Raw genomic sequence first — 20996 nt, forward strand, 5'->3', positions numbered from 1 at the left:
ACCAAAAACAGTAGATCAAGAATGGGTAAGGTCACACTTAAATCCTTAAAGAAGTTCTTCTTTAAAAATGGAGGCAGGAAGGTAGTGACCTACAGATTCAGCTTATTGTTGTTAGATCATTGTTCTATCCTCAAAATATAGTATGTTGTCTACATCCTGTCCTGGTGCTCCCATGTAGACTATTAGAGACTCACTCATTCCTGAAAATTTAGGAGGCTTTAAGATTACATATGTAAAATCTATCGTTTATGCAGAAATTGTTCTGTCTTATGAGTTGGACAGAATACTAATGTATTCTCAGGGCCGGACAAAAGCTTAGTGGATTAATGCACCTGCAAGCAGGCACAGGGGCTGGGGGTTCGATCCCCCAGGCCTGCCATGCTGGCCCCACACCTAGGGTGAACTGAGATGGCAATTAATACTGGGCATGGTGGTGCACCCCTGTAATCCTAGCTCTTAGGAGGCTGTAAACAGTTGGCTCATTACAAGTCCTATCTAGTACTGAGACCCTGAACATCCTGTAGACCCTTTCCTAAAATTAAAAATAATAATAATTTTTTCCAAAAACCTAAAATGTGAAATAATTGAGAAAAATCAAAAGACAAAAGGCCATAAAATTCTAGTGCTAATTTCAGAAGAACTTTAAATGTAAAAATCTTGAAAGTGGCCTTTCATCATGAATCTCTGTACTCTTCAACTACTATATTTAAGTATGTAAACATCCAACCTTCTGATTTGAAGACTGAAGTTAATGCTCATGTTTGTTTTCTCCAGACGTGGAACTGCAAAGCGGAGACCCAGAGAATACTGAAAACAACCAAAGCACACAGGATACAGAGTTATTACATGGGAGGGACCTTATGTACAGCATGAAAATTGTTCCTAAGTAATTCTCAAAAACCCCACCCTCTATCTCAGTAATATTGTCTTATCTGTTTCTGCACTAGATGGCTTATGGCTAAGGTTAGGGTTAGGTTCAGGATTTAGGGTTAGTTTTAGGGTTAGGGTTAGGATTAGGGTTAGGGTAGTTGAGAGCCAAAAGGAAGCTATGCAAAATGCTCCAGGTACATTCAGTTCAAAAGGCAGAAATGAAGTCTTTTGTATTGACACAATTTCTGAGTGAGATAAAATAAAGACTTATTACCTGATGAAACACAACCAACAGATGAGAAACTACAGTGAAAGAGGAAGCATGCATTAATTCTAATGTGTAACAGTGACACACAAAACTATGACTTGCACAGTGGCTGGTATATTGTATTTGCTTGAAAATACTTGTTAGATGAATCAATAGTGTTGAGAAAACGGGAACATGAAATATAGTTGTATGATGAAGGACCATTCAACTGTGTGGGTCAAGTCACTTGGATTCTATCTCTTCAGACAGGACCTGCTCACTTCATGGGCCTTGGTTTCTTTACATATACAAAAACGTTAGGTATCCCAGCACTCAGTTCTACAACCAGGAGGCAAATGAAGTGCCTCACATGCTATATTCGTTATAATATGTTTTGCTAGTAACTTCAAACATAAATATGCATTCCACATATGACTTTCAACAGAAAACTGATAATTACAAAAGTGTATACAAATTCAATATCCCTATAAAGAAATACACTGTAGCTTATAAAATTATGATGCATAAAGTGTGGTATCTGGTAGGCAAACTTTGGAAACTTTATGATCTACGCTGATCTGAAGTTAGTTTATTTCATGAGATTAGAAATACAATCTGCTTTTTAAAAAAAATTCAGGTCATCATACATTTTGGTGCCCTTTACCCCTGTAAGGCCTTCTTTGTTTTTGCCACCTCTCTTTTGTCCCATTTGAAAACAATCCAAATATAAGAGAGGAGACTGATTTATGAATCTATAATGTTTCTGTTTGACTGACATTTATGTGGCTTTTGAAATTATAGCAGCGACGTTAATGCAACAATGTGGCCAATGCTGCTAACATAATGACCAAAGAATACCAGTCACAAATTTCATTGTACAATATATGTCAGCTGTGATTTGAAAAGTTTACACAGGAATAAACTACTATATAACAGCGAGGACATACTGTAGGGAACTATTCCAGAATAGTATGTTAGGATAGTTATAAAGGTTATATTTTTACTCCTTTATTTTACAAATTTGAAAAAAAAAACTCTTGTTTTTATAATTTGAAAAATGGAGAGAAACACATGCATTGATCATATAAGGAAGAAAGTAAAATACTAGCTAACATGTATACAAAAGTATGCGACTTGCTGTCCCGAGCATTGTACTGCATTTTATGTGCCTTATCGCATGTAATCATGACAACCCTGCTGAGGTCTGCACTGTTGCTATGGACATTTTACAACTGGGCAGCAATCTGAGCACTACAGAGATCAAGTGCCTTGTTCCAGGTACCGCTACATAACTAGAAGTTAAATCCTTGCAACGTGATTCCAGAATTTCTATTCACAGTACTACAGTTTGAGAATCAAATCAGTAATAAAAATTCATGTTTAAAACCATCACTAATGACATAAAGTAACACTAAGTTGTCATGTTTGTCACCGATGATCCTCCCTGTGTGTGAGGAGCCCCTTGCTGTCCTGGGGGCTTTATTTATGTCACAGTGTTATATTATTCCCCGCTTTCCTACAAGTAGTGTCTCACTATTTCAATGTGACTTACTAAGCTATCACAGCATAGCTGCTATCTAAACTCAGATGTGCTTTGATTATAAAATATGCACCCCCTTGGGCCCCTGGAATGTAGAAATTCTTTATAATTCCAAACGTGCAGTTTTCTGTTGGGTCTCCTTTGCACACACGCTTTTCTCTTCTTGGAGACATTTTTTAGATTTTTGTTCTGCTTTTTCTATTTAGAAAACTACTCAGACTTCAAATGCCCTGCAATGAATCCTCTGGTGCCAGAGGCTGAGCCAGGTAGAAATGTTTTCCTTTGTATCCTCTGTCTCCTTCCTTACTACTCTCCCATTGCTTAACTTGTACTATGCTAATTTTGAAAATTTTATTGAATTTTTTATTGGATCCTAGGTGGTTTCATATTTATATTGTAAGGCTCTAGTTTACTAGTAGGTGCAGTGCAGCACTGAAGAACAATGGATAAATGAATAGCTTGGGCCTTGTTCACACACACCCTGTTCTGGGAATCTTACTGCACTGTGATGCAGGCTGCCTAAAGTTGGCCTTCACTGCAGAACAATGCACAGGATGAAGACGCAATAAGGTGTGACGACCTCCTCTTGGTAGGAGGTACCTATATTCTCAGTTCATATCCAATACCAGATTCCCAGACATTGACTCCAGAGAGTTTTCCTTTTAATTCTTACTAAAAAATTTGCAAGTTGTTATGTGCCTTATTGATATATAACTCTTAATATATAGTTCTAACTATAGCTTCTATATGAAAATATTTTCACTGTTTAAAAATCAGAACTAAAATCTCTAAATGCTGCCTAGAATATTTTGTTATGTAAAAATTAGATGTCACTCAAAAATTATTTCTTAAAAAATACTGGGACTCCAATATATTTGGTCATTTCTGATACTTAATTTAATACATAGGACTTCCTTTCCATTTAGAATTTTACTGCACAGCACTGAAAGTCTTTAGAAAGTACATAGAGAAGAAGTAAATAAATAAAAGTATTTAATAGCAAAGCAGAATGCAATAAAATTTGATGTGTTTAGGGGCATTGAAGAGAAGATAAGAGAGCCCTTAGGTTTGTTCAACTATGGACCTCAGAGATAAGTGAATATAAACAATTTACTTTCCTTACTTCTAAAGATTATTTGCTGATAAAATGGACTGGTGTCCCTTCACATAAACACACTCATGGTTAAGACCACACTGTGGCTTTTATGCTTCTCTTTGAGTGACATGGGTGGCCAGATTTTCTCTTGAGATTATTTTTAGTTATTGGTGTTCTGAGACAATCTTTGGCCTAGATTTAGCACTTTTTATATTACCAGGAAAAAAAGGAACAACCATACAGATAGACCCTAACCCTATTGTCACCTTGTCAGTTCATGTCTGTCTGTCCTTTGGCAATCCTCAGTATACTAAATTGGGTAGTGGATTTTCTTTGTGAAAACTAGCAGAAAGATTTACTAACTTCTAAATAGTGGGATTATAATGAAAAATGTTCTCACATCTCAGCTTAGACATCACATTCTATCTTTTCTGGCATTAATTAATTATTCACAATACCGGGGATTGAACCAAAGGCCTCCACCCTGAGCTATTCCCCTTTCTTAGTGCTTGCTTTTTACATTATAAGCAGAGTTTCACTAAATTACCCAGGCTGTGTTTAAATTTACAATCCTCTTGATCTCGGCTGGGATTATCATTGAAGAGTGCTACACGTAGAATGGCTTTTGTTTTGTAAGTTTTTTCCATCACCCCTTAGCTTTTTTCCAAGTATATGCCACAATTTTATAGACCAGATAGAACATGGGCTTTGTGGTCAGGCATGGTTGGAAACCTGGTTCTGTCCTTCATCATCTGTGTGACTTGGGTCATTTAACTTTTCTAGGCCTTGTCTCCTCATCCATGAAGCAGAGAAAATGCTTGACACATAGGGTTGTATTAAAAATGCAATGTAACATAAAAAGAAATTCTCTTAACTGAGAAGTTTATAACAGAATAATCAATAGTAATCTGTCAAAATGATCTTTTATTGAAATATCTTTTGACCCAAGAAGTTTGTACTTGGCACATTTACAAATATCCATGGCTACTGCAATATTATAGCATAAAAGAACAAAAATATTATTGCAGCATAACATTTTCATGTATAAATTAGCAATCAGTAGTATTTGAGTTCCAAATACTTAGGTAAATATATGAAGTATTGGGCTAAGGGATTTATTTACTGAAAGGTTTTCTACACTTTTACAAAGCAAGTTAGTGTCTGACTTTCATCAGTAACCCCAGAGCTCCTTTAAAAGGATGGCCAAAGGACCATCATTCTCTGCTACCTATTAGGAAGTTGTCCTAATATAAATTTATGCAACTTTCACAAATTTTTTTCAAGCAAGTCATTTCACTGATAAAGATAAATATATAATTTAAATGGAGGGGTGTGTCAGGATCAATTTATGCAAGTTTTCATTATGAAGTGCTTTCAGATTTCAGATTTTTTTTCTGACTTAAGACTTCATAAAATACTTGGAAGTTATTCTGCATGTACTTAAACTTGATCATACAAAATAACTTTATTGCCCATAACTAATCATGAATAGAAAGTTCTACACCTGGAAACAGGAAGACTATAGCAAAGGAAGAAGAGGAGGAAAACAATTCCTATCCTTTCACAAACATGTTAGAGACTATTATTTTCTCCTTTGCTACAAAAAAATAATGTATTATTGTATAAACATAGACTTGTAAAATTGATTTAAAATAGGTATGGCAATGCTTTATAAAAATATAAGAAAGCTATTCATAAGAGGTATAGTGGAAATAAGATATTTTTCTCTGCTAAAATCACATTTAATTAGCTTATTTTAAGGTTTTTTGCTTAGATCCTGTTTCTTTCTCAATTCAAAGAAATCTATAGTAAAATATCAAAGAAAAATATTTAGAAAAAGTATCTCTAACAAGAAAGAAAAGTCTTCATAGCTTTGTCACACCTAAAAGCCCCATAAATGTAAGGTTGAGAGAGAACACATATAGAAGTATATACCTTTTCATGTAGTTAAGCTGCAATTATGACTCTGCGTAGGTTAAAAATGCCAAACCCCATTCCCCAAATGACTTGCTGCATAATTTATTTTAGCTGCTGAATGTTGAGTTGCTGAGTGTTAATTGAGAAGCTTTCTACTCATTCCCTGTAAAATTCAATTAGACAGAAATCAGAGCTGCTGGCCTCTCTTACATTTGTCGCAGCCGCCATAGGGTTCCCGAGGTCACACACCACCATTCTGGTCACATTTTCCATCTTGTACTCGCAGCTCGGTGGCCGAAATCCCTACAGTGGGAAAAAACACCAGCACAAGTTCAGGGGCAGAACAAATGACTCCATCCTGTCATGAAGCTGTGAGGGGACCTGGGAGGTCCCTTTGATTTTAAACACCTGTGCGGGAACTACACAGAAATTACTCTGTGGCCACTGCCTCAAAAGAGAAGCCTGAGAGAAAACTGTAGAATTTTAGAAAAAAAGAAGTTGACCGCTGAACATAATTTTCATAGAAGAAAATAATGCTTAAAGAAGGTTTGTGTGAACATTTTGGATATTGTTTTCACTAATGTTAATGTTAAATTCAGGGTATGAAGATTAAAAATAACCACAAATTAATGGGTTTATTCCTATGTTATGAAAATAAAACAACAGCAATATTGATTATCATAAGAGTCAGCTACTTGCAAGAGAATTGCCCTGGACACAAGTTTCTCCTCACACCATCTCTTTTTGAGATTATATAATCAATTTTGTTCAGTGCTCCCAATACTTAAGACATAAAGAGAACTTTATATTTACCCAGTGTGGTTAATCCCCTTTTATCTCCCCATACTCAAGCTCGAAGAGATGCTTGGAAACACATGCTGGAGGCAGTCTCAGGTTATGCTAATGATTGCTGGTGAAAGAGGGGCTTATTTTCACTGTCCTCTGATTTCCCTGTATTTGCCTGGTCTTCCACACAGCTTAAAAATCCACCCCCTCATTTCTCAGCTAGATTCGCTTTTCTCTGCTTGAAAACCTAGTGGTCTCATTCCTGTGGACACATGGTGAGAACATTTATGTTAATCCATGATTCCCCTCCAACTCATTACGTGTTGTCAGCCTGGGGCATGTGCCACTCATACTCAAAGATGAACTTGCCATAAAATGGCGTGGTTAGTATAGAGTTCCATCTTCACCGGCTATGAAATCTGACCCAGGTTGGTGGACACTCTTCTGGGATTTTTGGAACATTGTATAGTATGTATTTTCAGAACATACTGAATGACATGTTAGTAAACCAAAAGAAGCTAAAGCAGTTTTTGTTTTCCAAAAGCTGACAATATCTTTTCTCAAAGATAGGTTTAGCATGTATTAAACTTCTTAGGAACTCATAAACTAATCCTAATCATACAGAGCTATTTCATGCTGAGATTATCATGAAAACAGTAAAAAAGGAAAGAACCCTAGAAAAACATTTAACAGTGTACAAATGTTCCTTGAATAGGATTCAAGGACTTAGTTTCAATAGTGAATACTTTTATCCTACCTAAAGGTTAAGTTTTCCATAGACATTTTTCCAGATTCCTAGAAATAGTTCTTTGACATCAATCAAAGATTTTTCTGCCTCCCACATCCTTTCCATCCTCTTTTTTTAAAAACTCTACTTCCTTTCTACAATGAGAAAAACATAAATATTTTTCTAGATAGTTACAGATTAGTTTTCTTCAGGATATTTTAAATTCATTTGTAGCTCTTAGAACTACATGAATCATTCAGGCATTCATTCATCAAAATTATTTACCATGGACCTACTAGCTACCAAATCCTGATAAACAAGATCTTTTGTCTTCACTGCATTTCTAATTCTTACAATTACATGCATTGTAACATGCAATGGAAAAAAATTTCCATAGAGTTTGATAAGTTTTATGATAAGAGAAATAAATAGTGATAAAGGAGGACATGCATGCAGACTTCAGAAATCAGTGGGCATGGTGGAGCAGGTGGAATCAAAGCAGAGAGGAGGGTGTAGCAGTAATTACAGTGGGGATCATGACAGTTTCTGTATAAAGTTACTATGAAGGTTGCCTCAAACACATGTAAGAACTTAGAGCAATACCCAGCCCATAACAATTGTTCAGTGAATGTCAGCAGTGTCAATTACTGAGCCATCTCCCTGGCCCCGTCAATTACTAATAAATCATTTAAAGAAGAAAAAACATTAAAACAACACTGAGATTTCATCTCACTCCAGAAAGAATGGCTATCACCAAGAAATCAGCTAATAAATGCTGGAGGAGCTATGGGGAACAAGGAGCCCCTTTCCACTGTTAGTAGGAGTTCAGAGGGTGTGAACACTATGGAAATAACTATAAAGTTTCCTCAAAAACTACGATTAGAGGTCCTATCTGACCCAGCTCTTCCCTTCTGGATATCTGCTCAAGAGAACTAAAACTATCACAACACAGTCATGTTTACAGCAGCACAATGTGCAATAGCTAAATCTTGGAAACATTTAAAACCATTTTCAACCAAGGGAGGATGAAAAAGATGCGGTCTTTTTATACGATGGAGTACTACTCAGCCATAAAGGATAAACTTGAGCTTCTTATACATAAATAGATGCAACTGGAGACCATGCTTGTAAGTGAAATAAATCAGAATTACATGTGTAAACAGCCTCCTGTCTCCCTGGTGTGAGAAACTGAAAGAATAAATAAAGTTCAAAGTACACAATAGATATTGTAAAATGTGAAAAAATATTCAAAAGAACAAAATAAACTAGAATTGGGGAAGGAGTAGAGGGAGGATGAGAAAACAAAAAAAATACAAGATAGCTATACTATCGGTTTCTCTTAATTCCTTGAAAAGAAAGGTTTGTGCTCATATTTTTTGAGAATTCTTTATGACCATATCTTGTACTCTGATCAACAACTTTAAAGAAAAAATACTGTTATTGTTCGATTATTTTGTTGTGGAATTTTTTTCACTTTTTTCCCATAAAGTAAAGAAGAGAAAAAAATGTTGTTAAGCATCAATTATTAGTGAGTTTTAGTTGTGCTGAAGTCCTGAGGATGAAGGAAGCCTGTGTAAGGGAGTAGATGTTCCCAAGCCTGAGGATGAACTGTCTGAAAAGAAACTCAGTCAGGAGGGAATTTTGGGTGTGTGGGCAAAAGAAGGTAGCAACTACTAGGGAAGCGGCTCAAAAGATAATCAGAGGTGTTAGAATTAAGGGGCTCAAAGTCTCCTGAATGGCCTGGACCTCACCCTAAGTGCAGTGGGAATGAGTGATGGGCTTAAACCAGAAAGTGTCAGATTTGTACTGTAGGAAGATGGTTTTCTCTGTAGCTGAGGAACTGAAGGGAGGGAGCTGGAGAGATGGATTAGGAGATTGTGGCAATAATGTAGGCAGCAGATGATGCCAGTCTGGCGGCAGGCAGTGACAGTGGCAGTGGATGGAGATCAGGACATGGACTAGCGACTTAGGATGATTTGGTTTCCCAAGCTGATAGGAGGGTGTGGCAGCAATTACAGAGGGGATCATGACAGTTTCTATGTAAAGTTGTCAAGCAGATTGACTCAATTAGACAGTGGGAGAATTCAGAGAAGTATCCAGCCCACAGTAGTGGTTCAACAACAGCCCAGAAACCAGGCAGACCCTTCTCTGAGATGGGAGGTGCAGGGGAGAGGAATGTGGGTGAGAAGAGGGCTGGTTATAAGCAGGATGAAGGTGTGATGAGTGGGGTGTGGGTGTTGTTAAGTGGAGATGTATCTTGGGTTGTCATGGTTACCAGGGCCCGGGAGGGGAGAGATAGGCAATCGGTTTTTAATGTGTAGAGTTTCTACGTAGGATAATGAAAATGTTCTGGAGGTGGACAGCAGGGTGCTGCCTACTGTGAGTATTACAGCATTGAACACTTAAAAATGGCAAAAAAAGGTACATTTTGAACTTTGATTTAGAGTTCGAATTAAAAGGTACATTGTATATTACTACAGTCATAATAACACATGTAGTGTATATATTGTATTTTAGGGAAGGGTCTGCAGGATGTTCAGTGTCTCACTACTAGATTGAACTCCTAGTGATCTGCCTGTTTACAGCCTTCCAAGAGTTGGGATTACAGGTGCCCAGTCTCAATTGCTATCTCAGCATGCCCTAGGGGCTGGGCCGGCACTGCAGGCTCAGGGATTGAACCCTCAGCCCCTGCGCCTGCTTGTAGGCACTGTAATCTGCTGAGCTATTTGGCCAGCCCTCACATGTGGTCTTTTATTCCTGGAAAAAATTAGAAGAAAGGTCAGTATAGGAAAGTATAAAGGCTGGCTCCACTCAGGTTTCTGGAGAAAGTAATGATCAGAATCTATTTTCTAAAATGCAATGTTTTCAATAAGAGAACAACAAAATTACATTTAGATAATGCCTCATATGTTATTCTAAAGGAAAAATATATAATTATATATAAATTTTGATATATATTTAATATGTGTGGAGAGAGAGAGAGAGAGAGAGAGAGAGAGAGAGAGAGTTCGAATAAAAAGGCATGCAACCTCCAAACTGCTTAATGAAGAAAAGAGAATGTGCTTTAGTCATCTAAACTTTAAAGAATAATTTAAGTCTCTTCCCAAAGGAAGTTGATAAAGGGAAAAAATAGTTAATGGTTCACTTGGGATTATGGATAATGTCCTCTGTAAAGTTTATAGCCAACAATAGAATGATAAGTGCTCACACATATTTTCCGTTATAACAAAGTGAATAGTAATTTGGGTATTTTGCTAAAAGAACATTCTAGAATAGTTGCTCTGTTCAGCAACTCAGAAGTTAGGTGACACAAAGGGAATTCAAACAAAAATATGAGTGGAATCCTGGAACATTAAAAGAATAACATACTTCAACTTCATTTTCATGTTTATCTTTGTATTTTTGCATTTCAGTATTTGTAACAGGTGATGCTTTTCTTTCTTCCTTTCTTTCATTTGTGCATATTCTTATGAGATGACATTTTTAATTCAAAATCTTTATAAGTTTTTTGTATAAGTGCTGTACTTATTCTAATTGATTTCTGTATTTTGAAGTAACTAATAGAGAGATGAGGAATATCAAATCACATAACTAAAGGAACAAGAAAATAGGGTGAATAGAGATCATTTCCTGGAGAAATTAAGGCACAAATGATATTTATGTTTGAAATGGGGGAGGGTAGGTTGTACAGCTGCAAATACTTTTGAAAAGAAGTGAGATGTGTTTTCTTCTAACCAACTTCTCTTCTAAGAAGGGCATTAAAATCTTTTTAGACTTTCTAACTACTTTATTGAGGTATGATGAACATGCAAAAATCTATGTATATTTAATGTGCACAACTTATGTGTTTAGAGTTTTTTCTATTAATTTTTTCAGTAAAAAGGTCATCATGGTTTCAAATGGTTGTCAAAGACACTTTGTTGCTGTTCATCTGGATCACCTTTAACTGAGAAGATAATTCAACTAATACAAAAGTCCATGAGACTAAAAATTTTATATTCATTAAACCTTTAAGACACCATCACAAAGAGGAATCTCTTTTCATTAAATTAATGATTCATTAGAATATACAAATTCCTTACAGCATACAGTATTGAAAGCTAGTAGACATTTAATACTTTTTAGTTAAATAAACAAGCTCAACAGTGAGTCCTCAGAGGCCACCCTTGATGTACTCACTCCTAAAGAGTAACATGAAACATGGTCTTTCCTTGAATCTATACATTTCGAAAATGGAAGATCTTTCTCCTTTTAATGTATAATATACTTATAATGGTTTTCTAGACCAGGAGATTAAGAGCACCGAAGAACCCGAGGTTACACAGAGTGGGGAGATTTATGTTCTGATTATGAACCGGAAGATTTTAAATAGCACTGGTGCCACTGTTATAAATAGTGGCCTGCACACCAGCAAATGTAGAAGATTGAGCTTTTCCTGGTCAGCATCCCAACAAGGTGGGCCAAGAAGAAAGAAAATGATCTTGTTTTCTTTCCCAGTTCTGGTCCAGGTGGTTATCAGTGCTCAGTAGGGATTGGTTGGATCTTCTTTCCTTACTAGTAATAAAAACCAGACCTTCTGAAACCTGCCTGAAACTTAAAAGGAACTCAAAACAAAGTTTGGGAAGCCAGTGAGAATAAGGAGTTAGTTTGGGAGGCTAGCTGACCCATTGCATTAGCTACTCTTTGTTTTCTTCCTTGCTTTAACTCTGAATCCTTGACCAACTTTGACTGGCCTAGGCCAACTTTCAATTTTGCAATTGAATGAAAGAAAAGACATCAATGTTGGACGTGCCCATCCCTCTTCCTGGCTTGTTGCTACTAGGACTTGACAAAGTGGGATGTAGTTTTCCTCAAAAAGAAACTCAGCCTAAGTGAACTTACTGGAAGTCAAAAATATTCCAGAACTCAAAAATATACATAGATTTTTACATAATTCACAAATATTACCTTGTTATTGCGTTCAATGCCAACATAGTCTGCCTCTTCTGGTATCATCACAAAGAGTTCGGCTTCATAGGCTCCTTCCCCTTCATTTCTTGCATTTATTGTGAGCATAAGATGATTTTCATCTCCAATGACGATCTGATCCTTATCACTGAAAATGTGGTTTAAAAAGAATGATTAGGTGTTCTACTGTTCTGATGCTATGGATATTTTATTTAAGATTTTAAGAGGAACCTTTAAGGGGCTAGGAAGCAGTAGCAGGCTCTGTCCTCACCAATGGATTTGCTTTGTTCTGTGGGAGTCACTGTTATTGAGAGAATGGTTTTGTTAAAAGCAAATTTGGTCTGTTTTCTTCTCTGTGTACCATAAATGTTATTCTATCATGTTATGACACTTATATGTGGACCCTTGTCATAGGCTTGTGACATATTCTTGGACTGCCAAGTTTCTGAAACTGTGAACCATTTAGGAAAAAAAGAAAGAAAATAGTGAATGTGAGGGTAGGGTAGAGAATATGGGTCATCATGAAAGGAAACCATTTCTGGATGGGAAGGATAGGAAAACATCCAGTGGAGTGCAGGCAAAGGTATATCTGCTATATGAGAAAGAGGGAGAGATGGACAGAGACACAGAAGCAGAGACACAGAGGCAGAGACAGAGACATGGACAGGGACAAGGTAAATCCTCCTAGTGTGATCAATTTTTAGCTACCAACATAATAACCATCTGTTAGCACAATTCCTGCCAATTTAATATTTGTCTCACAAGCCAGAAAGACAACTTTAGCACATTGTACATTAGGAGACACATACATCAGGAAGAAAAGAGCTTTGGTGGGGAAGGAAGAGAGATGATTTAGAGTAAGAGGGGGACAGACTACAAAATGGATTATACAGAAGGAAGGAATGGGCAGATGAAATAGGATCTGAAATGGTTGATAGAGGGTTTTGAAGTATTTTGGGGAAATTTAATTGACTTTGAACTCCAGATCAAACCAACATTGAGGAATGCCTCTTCCACTTTTGACCCCTACTCAAAGCTATTGCTTTTGACGCTTGTTAAATTATAGAGTTTGGGGAAAGTCCCCTGGAGAGATTACCAAGCAGATTCCAAACATGAGTTTAAGATAGCTCCTGAGAGAGAAAGGTGCTTTTCCTATTCCAGGATATTTTAAATCTTTGTTCCACTTTTTTTTCTATCACATAACATAATGCAATTACTAGTGCTGGAGTGGAGCTATCAATTACTAGTAACTGTAGAGTTACATGACTTTGTGACACATTCTGCTTTACTCCCTAGTGTGCCTTTTAAGTTTTTTTCACAGAAAATTAAAATTAATTTTGTTTTGACAATTCTAAGGATGGCTTTGAGTCATGGGGTGCTGTGAAACTCATTTGGTTAAGGTGTGGATAGACCCAGATGACCTGAATCCTTTGCTCACTTGACTGAGGCAAGTAAATATAACCTGAACCACCCTACACACTTGTTTATTTTGAACAGAAATACTTTTTTTCTTACTTTGGTTGAAAGATGAAACAGGCCAGGCAAAAATCTCAGGGTGTGTCACTTGATACCCATGACAACATCTGACCTACCTGTAAGCTAACACAAAGTGTGGCCCCGCTGAAAGATTTCAAACAGTGTCTTTTTTTCTCTTCTTTATTCTGTAGTTTTTGGAAATGTAGAGTTTCTTTGGTGAAGCTTTAAACAAACACCTGTATTCCATTAGCTATAATGTACATGTTTATTTATTTAAACTTACGGTCTAGCAGACAGCTTCAAGTCAGGGACACACAGATTATCTTCTCCACAGTCCACCAGGATGTGAGCCTATGACCGAAACACCATGCATCAGGAAGAAGCTAAGAAAACCTGAATCATATACTTGCTCTTGAAAGTTCCAAACTATACAAATGAAACCAAAACTTTCATTTCACCACTTGCGATTCTACCCAGCTCTACACCCTATGTCACAAAGTGACCTCTCAATACAGGCTAGTTGACTTGAAATCTAATACCTATTCCTTCCAGAACATCTGTAAATAACACTACCCCGGCACTGTTTTCAGTCATTCAGGCCGCATTGCTTTCATTACAGTCATGTTTTGAACATATAAAATATTCGTTGTACAAGAGGCAGGGCTTCCAAAAACATAATGATGTACTGTTCCAGGAAATATGTTAGGAAAAAGTCCCAAATGTTACAAGTTTGTGTACAGGAATAAAAACAGAAAGGGCTGACTTTGGTATTCAGGTTATAAGAACAACTTTACCCACCCCAGCCACACTAGGAAAGTACCCTAAGAACATACCTGTTCAGTAATGAAATTGTCCCTATAGTGGTTTAATATTGGCTTCACTTCTAGGCCTTTTTTAAAGGTTGAGTCATCCAAACTGTAATTTAAACTAATGTTGATTGGAGATAATTTATCTCGGAATTCAGTTTCATCCTAGGGAAAATGATCACAAACTCAAGTAGTTGCAAGATATTAGTCTGTGAAGGGCAGATAAAACTTGACTTTAGGACAAGCAACATAGCTCAGTGGATTAAGCAACTGCATAGGTAAGTGCAGGGACCAAGGTGATTCCCCACACCACATGTAATGATGGTCCTGCCCCTGAGTGCACACTGAGCTGGCCACCCAGTCTGGGGATGGTGGCACACACCTGTAATCCCAGTGCTGGGGAGGCTGAAAACAGAGAAACACTATGAGTCCAAGCTGTGTAGTGTGACCCTGTACCAAATACATTAAATTTTTTTAAAAACCCACTTGACTTTAGTCAATCAAAGTGAGTGATGAAGGCATCATTATTACAATGGGCTTCTTCGGAATGTGCTGCTTTATGTGGGATATAGTAACCAGTATAATTACTATACATTCAGGGATAGAGTTATTCACAGACAGGGCCTTACCAAAGTAAGCTTCTAGAAGTAAACTTTCTGTTCTCCAGATTCTCAATAACTTACATAGAATTAGTGGTCTCCAAGTACAAGATTACACTGATACATCGTACATGCCATGGAAACCATCATGAGTTTTTGTCTTCATGGTGATAGAATTTATGAGTTCTCTTGGGCTTGGGTAAGAAAACATCTTGATTCTCTTTATTCTGTACTATATCAGTAAGGTATCACTTGCATGGACTTCAAAACACCTTGAACACATGTGAAGAAGTTTGACTACAAAAGGAAACAGATCTCTTACAAGAGAGGAATGAGCGCCCAATGGCAGGAAATGGGAATATTCAGCTGTGTGCAAGCAGGCCATGACTGGACATAAAGGTCACTGGTATGGCTTTTCATTCTTGAGTGTGATAGTGAATTTGGGCTTCCCTAGTCCCTTAGAGGAGCAGGAGAAATGATAACGCATGGTTGCAGCTTAACAATTGGTGAAGTGAAGATGAGATGCTATGTTATGAACATTTTTACTTTTACATTTTTCTGGTAGGTTTTTGAGTTGCAAAAGCACACTGTTTTTAAAAGTGCACAATTATAGGATTTTTTTTTTTTTTTCTGTCTCAGGCTGCCCTAAGGGTGGGTCTGGTAAGGCTTGGGGAGCTGGGGATTGAACCACGCCCCCCTGTGCCTGACTAGGTTTGCCCCAGCAGGCTCTTAAACAACGGAGCTATCCCACAAGCCCCTTAAAGTGCACAATTATAAATTCCATTTAATGAAAGCTGTAGATGCCTGAATGAGGTCCTGAGTTGGGTTTGAAATGCACACTGATAACATCGAAGAAGACATTCTGATAGGATAAAAATTCAAATAAATCGAGTTCAACTTTTATGCTTTTTTGTGGGGTGGGGAGGCAGTTAGAAATGAAAACCACCTGAGTTAAGTGCTGTTATCAAGATTTACTTTAAAAAAAAAAAAGAAGCCTTAGGAATTAATAGCAACAAATCCTTATGGTGGTTGAAGTCAAGGTCAAGAAAAGAGCAGTCAGTTGTAAAGTGTCCTCCTCTGGTTAAAAAAAAAAAAAAAAAAAAGACAAATGGAGGTCTCTGGAGAAAAAGGCGATGTTTCATTGAGGGAAAAATGGTTGGAATTCAGATTTTCATGTGAAAGGCTAAAAATATGATTTCTGCAGCACTTACTCGAAGGTAAACAGTGAAATCCTGGCATTGGAGGGACTTCTGCCGCTTTATCAGCAGAGGGAAGATGAGATGGGATTGACGATTACTGAGGAGGAGTGTCCGTTTGATGGCTCCTTTTTGTTTCAGAGAATCTAACTGCAATTCAGCTGCCAAGGCTACAGAACAGAAATGAGGTGAATATAATCAGAGGAGGTAACAGTGAACACAGTGTTCTGTCAGAGATATAAACTATTTCAAGTTGCTTATTCAGGAAGCATAACTTTTCATAGTTAAGATCACACATAATACATGAACCAAAAAGTTTTATAACATAATCTCTGAGCTGAAAACTTTAAATGTACATTGTAATTTTTTCCATAATTTTTTGTTTATAAATAACACTTCAATTAGTGATTAAAATATTAATGTAGAAGGTTGTACATATGCACTAGACATTAGATGTTAATAAATGGCTCTTTAGCTTTCTATGGTCTGTGCAGAGAAATGCTTACTGTTCATTTTTCTTAGTATAGTAGAAGAATGTAAAAGTGAAATCAAGCTCACCTACTGTATTAGGAATGCTCTGGCCAGCTACAGATGCACATACTCTTACAGAGAAGCTATGGTAAAATAATAGTTGACAATTTATTGGTTAGGAAATTTTTATTCTGAAGTAGCAATCTTCCTTTCCTTTATTTTAGTTTAAATACATGCATGATTTCCCCCATCCTTCTAATTCTATATGTATGTGCACATACATGGACACACACACACACACACGCACACACCCCTGCATATTTACAAACAGCAGATACAGGACTAAAATAGTTATGACAAGTACCACTGCATAAAAGGCAATACTTGAAAATCATACTATAGATTACTGGATTTTCTCAATTGATATCCTGTGTTTATTCTGTGGATACATATGAGTATCTCCCATGTGCCAAGGAATGAAGAATTACCATTACAGAGAGTGACAGTAGTGGGACAATCTAGAGAGTAGCATGATCCTGGCCCCATCTGCAGAACCTAAAGACAGTGCGACTGCAACATCCAGCTAGATGGGGAAGTTGAGGGCGGCGTGGCTGGCTTCCTGGTTGGAACAAGGCTTTGGACTCGTGCTAAAGAACATGGAATGAATCCTAAGAATCACCTTGTTACACTTAACTTGAATCACTCACTTGGAAGGAGACTGCAACTTGGTACTTTGCTACGGGTGAGGTAACGCTGGAGGTAGAGAGTCAAGACAAATGAGCAGAGAAAGGAAGTAAATAAGGAACTTAAAGCAGCTGCCTCAAGCTAGTGGGGACATTGACATAGAATAATGACAGTAAAGGGTGAAAGACCTTTCATATTTCTGCTTGCGCATGCCCTAGCCAGTGAGGAAATGTCTACACGGCTTGTGGGATGACCCACACTTGGCCCTGATCTGTGGCCACAGAATGAGTGAGGACTGTCCGCTTGTCTTTGCTCAACTTCGCTGAATGTTCTCACCTCCTTCCTGAAAAATTCTAACAGCCAGCATAAGAAATGAGGTCTTTCCACATTTCTAAGAAAGTAGAAATAGAAAAACTACACATTATGATTTAATGATGTTTTTATTAATAAAATGCTATAGCACAATTTGAATATTTCTATGGAATTCAAAAGGAGTAAATAATCCCTAATCATACTTTAATTATATGTCAGCTTCCTGTGTCAAACATAATGAAAATGTGTCACATCTGGGATTCATCTATCTCCGTGACCTCAGTCGATGTCTCCCTTCAGGGTAAATAATTCGCCACATACCATTAAGCCAAAAGTTTCCTGAGATGTCTGCTATTACAAGTGTTTATACCACTTCCCTGGAGAAATCACAAATTCCAACTCACTTTTACTTCAATTTGAATTACTTATGGAAGATGAATAGTTAATCACATCTTTAAATTTTGTAGCAGGTTTGACTTCCAAATTTGGAATTTTTCTCTGTACCCAGCTTTTTTGGAGGTACTTGGCTATACTTTAAAATAATCTGTTCAACTTTTTCTATGTATTATTCCTCTGCATAGAAAAAACTCATGGGGGCCTGCCCATTAGCTCAGTTGTTTAAGTGTATGCTAAACAAAGCATTCAGGCTCAGGATGCTGTGGTTCGAACCCAGATACTCCTGCCAAACCAGAAATGCCCTGAACGCATCTAGAGACAGCCAAAATACATAAATAAAAAAATAAAATCAAAAAAAAAAAAAAAAAAAAAAAAAAAAACCTCATTAGCTTTTATAATATAAATTCATATTTATAAATGAAATTGTCAAAATATAAATTAAAATAATTTTAGATATAGTGATTTCTTTAACATGAAGAAATCAAAAGTAATAAACTTTTGGAAAAAGTAATAAATTCAAGCTAGGAACTTGAACATCATTTTCTCTTTTGTGAGAAAGTATTTGATAAATGATGCTGTTGGAGCAAGGTTTCTCGATTTATAAATTTTGTGTTAGTACACATCTATTTTTTTTCTGAGTTCTCCTTTTCTGTTACTTCAATATCATTAACAACTGCATGATTTCTTTCATACAAGTTTAATATAACCACTAAAACTTCCTGAGTTGTTGGTAATAGCACTCTGACCTAAATCTTCTGGTTTTTAGTTGTCTTTAGCAGGAAAGGCCTTTTTTTTCTTTTAAATCACAAACTTTTAAGAAATGTTTTGATCCAAAAAGAAAACCTTAAAATTGTGTAGCAGTGGAGGGTCAGAGTAATTCTAAAAATGGAAAAATGTATTTCTACACACTTATACACATCATGCACTTTTACGTATTACAAAATGAGGTCTTCTTGCCAGTCAATATTTAATTAGAACATACCAATATTTAATTAGTCAATATTCAGTTCGTACATGTGGACTGTCAGCAAAAGCCCTGAACTATTATTGAATTTGCATTAAAATTTCAAACTAGATTTTTATGATCATACTCAGCATGGTCTATTATTCTGAATGGGTCTGATTGGAACGTAAAATATGAAAATATCATAGGTCCTTCATGCCAAAAGTCTAAATCACACTATGGACAGTGCTTTTGATGTGCTAAAAGACTGGAAAATACAACAGAGGGTGCTCTCAATTTGTCTCCTATGATCAGCTGGAGTACTGACTTCATGGGGTGACTTATGATGGAGAAAGATTGAGATATGCATGAAGCATGGTTTAAAAGTACAAAGTAATTCATTTTTCATACTCACCAAATCAGTCCTCTGTCAATGATGGTGAATATAAGATTTCACATAAAGCTAACTCATATCTGGAACTTTATTTTCAGGTTGGAAAATTGGATAGTTACACTTACAAAATGAAATGTCTTACTATTTTTATAGGCATATTAATACTTATCAAGCTAGAATTTAATTCCTTTTTCTAATTTAGAAATGCCAATAGCAGATATTTTGTAAAGCTAGATAGCCAACTGAAAAACAGAAATCCACACTGATGGAAATAAGGGGTATCTGTGAACCTAACATGTTCAGATTTATATCAAGTGCAGACAAAACTTACACCACAGACAACTAATAGAGGCCTCTCAATCACTAAATTCTTAGAAGAGTAATAATAACAATAATCAGAGATACACATTCTACACTGAACCAGTGATTAACTTTCTTTTAATACTTTGAGTCACGCTTCAAATTTTTATATATGAAAATAAAACAACTTTCAGAAAAATGTATGCAGTAGTATAAAATAAATAATTGTGAAGGAATGCAGTATAATTTGCCTACAAAACAGGTCGCACTCTATCTTAATAAAGTGATTTAATGCAACAAGAAAATGGCTCGTGAAAAAAAAAGTAATATTCTTTTTACAAAACCAAACCATCCCATAATGTTGTTAATGTTACTTATATCTTATAAAAACATCCATAAAAACTAAAGATATTTAGGGGGGAAAGATCTAGCTCAAATAAAACACATTCTGTGTGAGAGGGCACTGCCTGTGATGAGAAGTCGACTGGGTTAGGACCCCGCAGAGAGAGGGCCTGGGGGGTATGAAAGCTGTGTGCTACTTATGCTCAAGTAGCGTTCACAGTTCATTTAAATGTTCACTTAATCATGCCAGAAAAAGGGGAAATGCTGGCCGTTTCACATATTTTCTCGGATCAGGTTTTCATTATACTGTTTTATGGTTTTAAACCATTTTAAAATGCACTCAGGGCATTTCCCAACTCCTTTCAAAAGAAGTTAAAGGCCAGGACATGCCTCCCCATGCAGGAGTTCCCAGCAACAGGATGTTTTAAAAAGAATTCTTAAGAGTTCTAGAAACTTCTCACTCTCCACACTCAAAAGTTTTGACTCCAGCATGAACTCTTATCAGAAGGCCATCAAAAACATGCTAAAATGGCCTGGAAATAACTTCTCTGGGTCAGAACTGGCTTGTCATACATTTTTATATTCTCAGGGACTGAACATACTGCCCAAGTTAGACTGCATTTCCTGCAAAATGAGGGAAAATCTCCAACAAACCAAACCTTTGTTTTTCTTTATGGTACTGGGGATTGAGCCCAGGGATGTCACGCTGAGCTACAACCCCAGCCCCTTTCAGTAAAATAGGATCTTACTAAGTTACCAAGTTGTGTAACTTACTTTCAATCCTGCAATCCTCCTGCCTCAGCCTCCCAGAGTGCTAGATTTTATTTTCCTGATGACATGATCTAATCTGATGACTTCTGACCCTTAGAGAATCTATATACATATATAAAAGCAGGTGGCATTTTCTTGGGATGTATTTCAATCAAGTTTAGTTTTGTCCTTTGAGG

The 20996-nt window shown here is 36.7% G+C and overlaps 1 protein-coding gene across 1 annotated transcript in view; it reads right to left on the reverse strand.

Moving 5' to 3' along the window:
- Itga8 (integrin subunit alpha 8) overlaps nt 1-20996 on the reverse strand; it is a 227371-nt gene that overhangs the window by 68690 nt on the left and 137685 nt on the right. The window contains exons 16-22 of the mRNA XM_012517847.2: nt 16766-16821; nt 16223-16377; nt 14440-14577; nt 13890-13957; nt 12131-12278; nt 5881-5973; nt 728-807 (exon numbers count right to left, since the gene is read on the reverse strand). Coding sequence (XP_012373301.2) covers nt 728-807; nt 5881-5973; nt 12131-12278; nt 13890-13957; nt 14440-14577; nt 16223-16377; nt 16766-16821 — 738 coding nt within the window. The remainder of the gene's footprint in view (nt 1-727; nt 808-5880; nt 5974-12130; nt 12279-13889; nt 13958-14439; nt 14578-16222; nt 16378-16765; nt 16822-20996) is intronic.

This window comes from Octodon degus, unplaced genomic scaffold (genome assembly GCF_000260255.1).
Source record: "Octodon degus isolate 3935 unplaced genomic scaffold, OctDeg1.0 scaffold00220, whole genome shotgun sequence".
In the NCBI taxonomy this organism is placed as follows: Eukaryota; Metazoa; Chordata; class Mammalia; order Rodentia; family Octodontidae; genus Octodon; species Octodon degus.